General features: G+C 60.7%; 1 protein-coding gene across 4 annotated transcripts; it reads left to right on the top strand.

The window, feature by feature from the left end:
• The first annotated feature begins 657 nt into the window (after window positions 1-657).
• VIL1 (villin 1) lies at window positions 658-8,579 on the top strand. Of its 4 annotated transcripts, none has more exons than XM_026853002.1 (20): window positions 658-855; window positions 2,865-3,005; window positions 3,241-3,315; window positions 3,447-3,643; window positions 3,920-4,028; window positions 4,326-4,436; window positions 4,533-4,735; window positions 5,223-5,301; window positions 5,389-5,487; window positions 5,589-5,742; window positions 5,850-5,950; window positions 6,086-6,223; window positions 6,364-6,522; window positions 6,610-6,789; window positions 6,906-7,051; window positions 7,173-7,317; window positions 7,591-7,779; window positions 7,934-8,002; window positions 8,178-8,315; window positions 8,397-8,579. In XM_026853002.1, exons 2-20 carry the CDS (start codon window positions 2,892-2,894, stop codon window positions 8,508-8,510), a joined length of 2,520 nt encoding a protein of 839 aa, XP_026708803.1. In that variant the 5' UTR covers window positions 658-855; window positions 2,865-2,891; the 3' UTR covers window positions 8,511-8,579. The 4 variants fall into 4 exon arrangements, with proteins under 4 accessions (XP_026708803.1, XP_026708805.1, XP_026708804.1 ...); XM_026853004.1 differs by having other exon boundaries at window positions 659-855; window positions 2,904-3,005; XM_026853003.1 differs by having other exon boundaries at window positions 659-855; window positions 2,901-3,005.
• Window positions 8,580-9,133: the final 554 nt, after the last annotated feature.

The following is a 9,133-nucleotide window of genomic DNA, read 5'->3' as shown; positions in this document are numbered from 1 at the left end:
GATTAAAGCTGTCAAACCATCTTGGAAAGAGGAGTCCTGTGTGTGTGAGTGTGTGTGGGCATGGGTATGTACCACATGCATGTTCCTAGTGGAGGGGCAGAGAGTCCCTGGGATCCCCTAAATCCCCCTGAGAAGGGGGGGTGCTGCAGGTCAGTGCTGGGGGAGCACCCTCGGGCTGCAGGGTTGGAGGGTTACCCCTGGCCTGGTGCTAAAGTGACACCCTCGTGCTCCGGGGCAGCCCCTCCCCCAGCTTCCCTGGCATCCCTATCCTAACCCATTCTGGAAAAACCACCCTGATGCCACGGGGATGGGTATCCTGCCCCTTAACAAGGGGGAAGCTGGATTTACCATGTGGGCTGTGCCCCCCAGCTTTGGGGCTTGGGGAGGGGGGCAGGTCACAAGTATGCCCTTCCTCACTTGCCTCCAAATAGGGTGTCAGACTCTCCCTGCATAGACTGGGAGGGGGTGTCACTGGGGAGACTTGTGACCCCCTCCCCGGGGCAGCCTGCTGCCAACATGCAGACAGTGGGGTGCTGGGGGGGGATGTCTCTTAGTCTCTTAGCTGCCCCCCTCCCCGTGCCCTCATTGGCCCTGTGCCTCTCCTCATTAATGAAGTCTCTGTCCTCCCTGATGACTGCACTAATTACTGAGTTCATTAGTGGCCCAGTGTGTCTAGCTGGGAGGCCCAGGGAGGGGACAAGCCCTCTGGGGCCGGCGTGGGGTCCCCCACCCACCCCTGTGCCACACCAACGGATTCAGCCCTGGGACGCAGCCACTGAGCAGAGAGCAGCCATCCGGGTGTCACACCCCACCCAAAACTCAGCCCCACAACCCTGCTGGGGGCTCTGCACCCAGGTAAGGGTCCCATGGGGGATGCGTGTGGGGTGCAGGGGGTGGGAACTGGGTGGCATGGTTGGGAGGTCTTGGGGGTTTTGGAGGCCAGGGTAGTGGAGGGCAACAGCAGAGCCCATCCCTGTGGCATAATGGCACCCTCTTGTTTGTGGCCGACACCTCCCTGGCCTGGTTCAGCCTATTGCCATCACTTTGGGGGTCCTTGGGGTGGGGGGTAGGCAGGATTTGGGGATCATGGCAGCCCAGGCCTGGTGCCAGGGTGATGGCTGGGGTGTGGGATGCCCACAGCGCTCATGGCCAGGGCTGTTGGCTCAGCAGGGTGAGTCAGATAAGGCTGCAGCAATCCTGCAGGGCTGGGGAAGAGAGAAGAGCAAGACAAGGAGCCTGGGGGCTTTCCTGATGCTGCAAACCTTCCCCCTCCCAGCTTTATGTACCCCTGGTCATTCCCCAAAACCCCCTTCAGGACTGGGAGCTACTGGGCAGGACTCTAGTCCCTTCTCCTCTCTGTCAACACCAAGGGCATCATCACGTACCACCCCTTGGGGCTGGGCTTTGGGGGTACGGGACAGGGCATAGGGCTTATAGGGACAGGGAATAGGGTGCTCCATGGCTGGGAGGGTTTGGGGGTTTTGGGGGCTGGGGAATGGAGGGCAGTGTTAGAGCCCTTCCCCATGGCATCAAGACACCTCCGTGTTTGTGGCTGCTGCCCCTCTGGTCTGGTTCAGCCCATTGCTATCACTTTGGGGAACCTTTTAGTGGGGGACAGGCATCAAAAGCCCCATCACCATGGGAGCAGGCCCAGGAAGGGCGGCAGGAACCACCCTGGGCACAGCAAGCCCCTGAGCAATGTGCCCAGGGTTGCCCTGTGCTGCAATAGCATCTAGGGGGGCAATTGCCCCATGAGTAACGGGGCTCTTCAGGTGCCGTGAAGCCTTGGAGGGCCGTGGGGACCTTGACTCCCGCTGTTCCTGCCCTTATATGGTGAACGTAGGCTGGGACAGGAAGGGACAAAGGTCTCCTGGGTGCTGGCACCTGAGCACTTTGCCTAGGTACGCTCACCTGTGCCCAGCTCTGCAGGGAAGGTGAGGGGCTGGGGTGGGGGACTGGAGGGTGGGCATGGGGGTCAGCACATCCCACAGCCACCGCCACTTCTGACACCAGGGTGGCCTGGGGATGGGGCTTGGGGACCCACATGTGCCCCATCTCGAGGCTGCACTGGGGGGATGTCACCCCCTGGATCTGAGGGACGGGGTGTGGGTGCTTTCAGGGCAGTGCAGTGGGACCAGGTGGGGTTTGGTGGGGCTGGGGGAGCACCGCTGGCTCTCCCTGCCAGCCCCCTGCCAGGGCGCACAGGGGGGCTCTGCCCAAGGCCAGCTCCCTGACCTCCTTGCCTGCTTACCAGCGAGCACTGCCAGCCTGTGGGCAACCTCGGCAGCACCGGGGCTGAGCCCTGGCACACTTGGCATCTCTGTGGGGCCAGGCTGTGCCCTCGCTGGGGAGCATGGATCCGGCACTGGGGTTGGGAGTGGGGGGGAGTTAAAGAGGGCTGAGTGGGCTTGCACACGTGTGTGTGGGGGGTGTGTGTGTGTGTGCACGTGTGCATGTGTGTCTGTGCAAGACTACCAGCTGTGGCCATGCCACGCTGTGCTGAGCCATGTTGGGACGAGGCTGAGCAGGGCTGGTTCCTGCTGGTGTCACCCGACTGTGTCTGTGGCACTGGGGACGCCCTGTATGGCCCTGCCCCGTGACTGGGCACAGGGCAGGGCACTGGGGTACCCAGGAGACCCTGCTCCTGCCCACCATGGACCCTGGCATGGAGATGTGACAGCCCCCATTAGCTGTGGTGCCAGCCAGGCTGAGGGGGACAGCAGCCCCGCTTGTGTGTCTGCAGCCGTGGTGCTCCTCTTACCCCGTGCAGCTCCGGATGGGGCGTTTATGGCCTGGCTGGCTGCAGACAGGGCAGGGCGGCAGATGGCAAGGTTGGCTGGCTCCATCCCAGCTCTTAATGACAGTGCCTGCCATTAACGAGGGTGTTGTCGATGCCCCAGCAGGTCCCCTTGCCTGCAGCACCCGTCACCATGGTGGAGCTCAGCACCAAAGTCAGCAGGACACTCAACAAGACCACACCGGGCCTCCAGATATGGCGAATTGAGGTGGGGACAGCAGCACAGACTGGGCACCCCCATGACCTGAGCACCCATCACCAGGCTGTTTGGGGGGCTGTGGGAGGGAAGATCCCCCCTTTGTGTTCTCAGTGCCTGGGTTTGGGGGTCTCAGTGCGGCACACAAGGTCAAACCTGTCCAGGTTTTGGGGCTGGGGGCAGTGGGGTGTGTGAAGCTGGGGTGGGGGTGTCCCCGCCAGGGCTGATGTCTCCCTTCCTTCTGCAGAACATGGAGATGGTGCCAGTGCCCACCAAAAGCTACGGCAACTTCTACGAGGGGGATTGCTACATCCTGCTGTCGGTAGGGCAGTCTGGAGTCTCATGGGAGATGGGCTCTGCTCTTGGGGGTGGTGGTGGTGTAGGGAGGGATGTCCCTGGCCAGAGTGGCCTGGGGACACGGGGTCTTTTCTAGTGGGGATCGGTGTCCTGCAGACACGCAAGACTGGGAGCAACTTCAGCTACAACATCCACTACTGGCTGGGCAAGGAGTCAAGCCAAGATGAGCAGGGGGCGGCCGCCATCTACACCACCCAGATAGATGACCACCTGGGCACAGTGGCCGTGCAGCACCGCGAGGTCCAGGGCCACGAGAGTGACACCTTCCGTGCCTACTTCAAGCAGGGACTCATGTACGTCATTCACCTCTGGGGACCCACTCCCACAGTGGGTGATGGTGGGCAGGGGTTCTCTGCTCCCATGAGGACATCCCCAGTGGGGATGGGGACAGCCCTGTCCTGGTGGGCTGGGGGAGGCAGGAGGATGATCTGGAGCTGGTCTTGCTCCATCCATCACCCACATGGGTGGGTGGGTGTCCCCAAACACCTCCCTGCACAGAGGTGGGAGGGGGACCCTGCTGGAGCAAGAAAGGGGTGTCCAGGGCCAAAACAATGTCTGTTCCCCTGCAGCTATAAGAAGGGTGGGGTGGCCTCGGGCATGAAGCACGTGGAGACAAACACCTACAATATCCAGCGCCTGCTGCATGTGAAGGGCAAGAAGAATGTGGCGGCAGGAGAGGTGAGCGGAGGGTTCCCAACCACCAAACTCTACACAGAGATACTGTTTGGGGTCAGGATCAGGCCAGAGCCCCTCCCAGACACAGCTGCTCTCAAGCAGAGGACAGAGCATGTGGGGAGTCACGCCGCCTTGCCTCAAGAGCAACCTCACCCCAAAAAGCCCCTCTTGGGGTATGGAGGAGGAATTACAGGCTGGAGGCATCAGCACTGAGCCAGGTTGGGTGGGGGCAGTCCCAGGGGGACACAGGCATCCTGCTGCTTGACCCCCACCCACCCCCCAATCCCATCCTTCTTGCAGGTGGAGATGAGCTGGAAAAGCTTCAACCGGGGGGATGTGTTCCTGCTGGACCTGGGCCAGCTCATCATCCAGTGGAATGGGCCCGAGAGCAACCGGAACGAGAGGCTGAAGGTGCAGCTGGAGGATCCCAGAGTTCCCCCCTGGAGGAAGGGGGTGACTGGCCACCCTCTCCCCAGTCTGGGCTGACTCCTTCTCCCCTGGATGCAGGCGATGACCCTGGCCAAGGACATCCGGGACCGGGAGCGCGGGGGCCGTGCCAAGGTGGGCGTAGTGGATGGTGAGGATGAGGGTGCCTCGCCAGAACTCATGCAGGTCCTCACAGACGTGCTGGGCGAGAAGAGAGACATCAAGGCAGCCACCCCTGATGAAAAAGTGGACCAGAAACTCAAGTCCTCCCTCAAGCTCTACCAGTGAGTTGCCAGGGGTGGGTCACCTGCAGGAGCATCTCTCAGGTTGCCAGAGGGACCCAGAACCCATCTTTGCTATGTCCCATAACTTCCATCCCCATGGACAGTCACCAAAAGGGGTCAAGGCCACAACAGGGGTGGGGCCAGGATGGTGGTGGATCAAGGGAAGTCCCTGGTGACAACAGAGAGATGCTCCTGCAAGCATGACCTTTGGATACAGTGGCAACGTCCTTGGGTGGCCCCATCACATCTGACATCTCTTTGTCCCTCCTTGTGGCCATGAGTGAGCTGCGTGGCAGGGCAAGCTGCAAAGCAGGTTGCTACCATGGCAGGGCAGGAGGGTCCCTGGGTACCAGCAGTGCCAGGATCAGGGTGGGGAAGGGGATGGGAAGAAGACACAGCCACCCAACCCTGCCACCCCAAGGTGGGGATGGGGACGGGGTTTTCCAGCCCTGTTTCTAACCCCTCCTCCTCTCTTTCCCCCTGCCAGCGTCTCCAATGCCAGTGGGAACCTGGTCATACGGGAGGTGGCGATTCGACCCCTGACTCAAGACATGCTCCTGCATGAGGTGTGTCACCCATGGGATGCTTGGGGGTGCCCAATTTCATTTGGGGGTGCCCAAAGTCCTAATTGCTGCTGTTGTCTCCACTTCAAGGACTGCTACATCCTTGATCAAGGAGGTCTCAAGATCTTTGTGTGGAAGGGCAAGAACGCCAACAAGGAGGAAAAGCAGCAGGCGATGAGCAGGGCGCTGGTGGGTGCTGTGCTGGGTTAGGGGTTGGTTATGGGGTGGCCTGGCAGCTCCCCAGGGTGCTGGGAACTCTATGCCAATGTTCTGGCTCCAAATCCCCCCAGGGCTTCATCAAAGCTAAGAACTACCCAGTCAGCACCAGCGTGGAGACAGAGAATGATGGGTCTGAGTCGTCCATCTTCAGGCAGCTCTTCCAAAAATGGACTGTCCCCAACCAGACCACTGGGTTGGGCAAGACCCACACTGTGGGTAAAGTGGGTGAGTGTCCTCTTCCAACACTGCAGGACTCCTTGGATTGGGATGGGGGGCTGTGGGGACCCCCATGGCCAGCAGAACGTGGCTCAGCCCTCTGCCCTTCCCCGCAGCCAAGGTAGAACAGGTGAAGTTTGATGCCACCACACTGCATGCCAAGCCCCAGATGGCCGCCCAGCAGAAGATGGTGGATGACGGATCTGGGGAGGTGGAGGTAGGGGGGCTGGGGCAGAATATGGGATCTTCTCAGAGCATGCCCTGTGCTGTACTGGCGTATGCCATGGGGTCCAGGGGCTGCAAGGCAGGGGGATGAACCAGCCCTGGCAGTGGCATGTCCCCATTCCACCAGGTCTGGCGTGTGGAGAACCAGGAGCTGGTGCCTGTGGAGAAGAGGTGGCTGGGCCATTTCTATGGTGGGGACTGCTACCTGGTGCTCTACACCTATTTTGTGGGGCCCAAGGTGAACCGCATCATCTACCTCTGGCAGGTGAGGTGAGACCCCCAGGGTGGGGGACGGGGGCATCTCCATGGACCAGAGGTGTTCTGCCCCTAGACATGAAGGTTCCCTCTTCCCAAGAGGAAAAAGGGGGCTGTGGTGGGTGCTAAGCCCCACTCTGCTGTGCCCAGGGCCGCCAAGCCAGCACAGACGAGCTGGCTGCCTCTGCCTACCAAACGGTCATCCTGGACCAGAAGTACAACAACGAACCTGTGCAGATCCGCGTCACCATGGGCAAGGAGCCGGCCCACCTGATGGCCATCTTCAAGGGCAAGATGGTGGTGTATGCGGTGGGTGTGGGGCTGCCAGGAGGCGAAGAACAGGCAAGTGGGTGAGGCTGCAGCACCTGTGGTGACCTTCTGTCCCTGTACCCCCAGGGTGGCACCTCGCGGGAGAGCAGCAAGGAGCCCACACCCTCCACTCGCCTCTTCCATGTGCATGGCACCAATGAGTACAACACCAAGGCCTTCGAGGTGCCCGTCCGTGCCTCCTCCCTCAACTCCAATGATGTCTTCGTGCTCAAGACCCCCAGCTGCTGCTACCTCTGGTATGGGAAGGTGGGTACTGCCAGGCACCAGGGTGGGTGCTGCCACCTCCAAGAGAGATGTCCCCCATCTCCTCTTCCTCCTCCTTGGCCGAGGCTGGTGATGGAGCAGCTGTGCTTGCTTGGCAGGGCTGCAGTGGGGATGAGCGTGAGATGGGCAAGACAGTGGCTGACATAATCTCCAAGACAGAGAAGCCAGTGATTGCAGAGGGACAGGAGCCACCCGAGTTCTGGCTGGCTCTGGGGGGCAAGTCCCAGTATGCCAACAGTAAGAGGTACCAGCCCTGTGCCCAGGGGTCCCTTGTCCCTACCTATTCGTAGGGATAAGATGGGCCACCAGTCCCCAAGCAAGGTGAGGCCTATTCCCAGCATCATTGCCGTGTTGCTCCGCACCAGGTTGCAGGAGGAGAATCCCTCTGTGTCCCCCCGACTCTTTGAGTGCTCCAACAAGACAGGCACCTTCTTGGCCACGGAGATTGTAGACTTCACCCAGGATGACCTGGAGGAGGATGATGTTTATCTGCTGGACACCTGGGACCAGGTGAGCTGGTGGGCACAGGGCAGAGGGACACATCTGATCCCACAAGTTGACGTCCCTGGGATGGGTGGAGGACCTGCAGCAGCCAGAGGTGGTGCGATGGGAGGCTGGAAACCCACACGTCCCTGGTCCCATGCTGTTTTTTTCCAGCTCCCTAACTCCAGGGATGGCTGAGGTTGCACTCCTGGTGCCCTTCCCCATGGACAGATCCTGTGTTCCCCCAGCCATGGGGGTCCCTGTCTCCCCCCAGTGGTGCAAATCGTGTCCTTGTTGCAGGTTTTCTTCTGGATTGGGAAAAGCGCCAATGAGTCGGAGAAGGAGGCGGCGGCGGTGATGGCACAGGAGTATCTGCGGAGCCACCCCAGCGGCCGTGACCTTGACACCCCCATCATTGTGGTGAAGCAAGGCCATGAGCCCCCCACCTTCACTGGCTGGTTCCTGGCCTGGGACCCTCTCAACTGGGCTGTGAGTCATGGAGGGGGCTGGAAAGACCAGGGGGGCCCTGCACAGATGGGACCAGATGTGGATCTGGCCCCAGCCAGCATCTCCAGGGTGCAGGCAGGGGTTTGCCTGATCCCTGCTTGTGCCAAGGGGCTGAGTGCTTTTGTCCCCTTCCCAGGATAAGAAATCGTATGAGGTGCTGAGAGCTGAGCTGGGGGATGATAAGAGCCTCGGGCAGCTCACCTCAGTAAGTGGCACAGGGCGAGGGGGCAGCCAGGGTGAGCACAGAAAGCCCCTCTGTCCCCTGGGCAGGTGGCACAAGGAGCTGCAAGAACACACCCTCTGGTGTGGGGGCACCTGGAGCCAGCCTGGTGCCTCCACCCCTGGGGCAGCCCCCATGTGACCCTGTCGCCCCCATCCAGGTGCTCACAGCCAAGCAAGAGGTCTTCACCACCACCACCAGCCTCCTCCCCGACAAACTGGAGACCTTCCCCCTGGACGTGCTGGTGAACACCTCGGCTGAGGACCTGCCGCAGGGTGTAGACCCCAGCAGGAAGGAGGTGAGACAAGGCTAGGGAGCTGCTGGGGAGGACTGGGGGAAGCCCCCCAGCTTTAGCTCAGCCTCCTCTCTCCTCCCACAGTACCACCTCTCCGACCAGGACTTCCAGGCTGTCTTTGGCATGAGCCGCTCCACCTTCGGCAACCTGCCATTGTGGAAACAACAGAAACTCAAGAAGGACAAAGGACTCTTCTAGGGCAGAAGCCTGTGCCCAGCGACAACCCCAGCTCATTATTTTTATTAAATAAAATATATTTGGAGAGTGGGGTTGTGTCTTCCCCCTGACCCCAGGGCTCAGCCCAAGTATGGGGCTTATTTCACAAAGAGACAGTGTGCAGGGGAACATAGGTCTTGCCTGGGCACTGAGGCAGCGAAGACCCTCAGCTCCTTCTCCTCATCCTTCACCCCCACTGTGCTCAGGGGTGATGCAGAAGCTGCCCACCCCTTGGGCACCCCTGGTGAGCCAGGGCTTGACCACCCCAGCAGCTACAGCTCAGGGCTAAAGGTCTGGTATACAGCTGGAGCCGCTCCCTCCTTTATCGCGTGAACCTCAACAAGTACGTGCAGTACCAAAGGTAAAAGCAACAAGCTGCAGGCTGAGGGGATGGCACGTGTGTAGGGACAGCAGTTCTGGGAACAGACACTTGTCCTTGCCCCAGGAGGGGAAGGGAGCATCACCCTCCTGCTTGGGAGCTGGGGGGACTCCCGCAGGGGTGTTTTCTGGCAGGGGGCCGGGATTTACACATGCCTGGAGGAACTGGACACACACATCATGTTCCCAGACAACTGAGCAAAGTCCCAACAGCAAATCGGGGGGGG

This window comes from Athene cunicularia, assembly GCF_003259725.1.
Source record: "Athene cunicularia isolate RWA chromosome 7 unlocalized genomic scaffold, athCun1 chr7_part1, whole genome shotgun sequence".
In the NCBI taxonomy this organism is placed as follows: Eukaryota; Metazoa; Chordata; class Aves; order Strigiformes; family Strigidae; genus Athene; species Athene cunicularia.
This window is presented reverse-complemented; position numbering and strand designations above follow the sequence as displayed.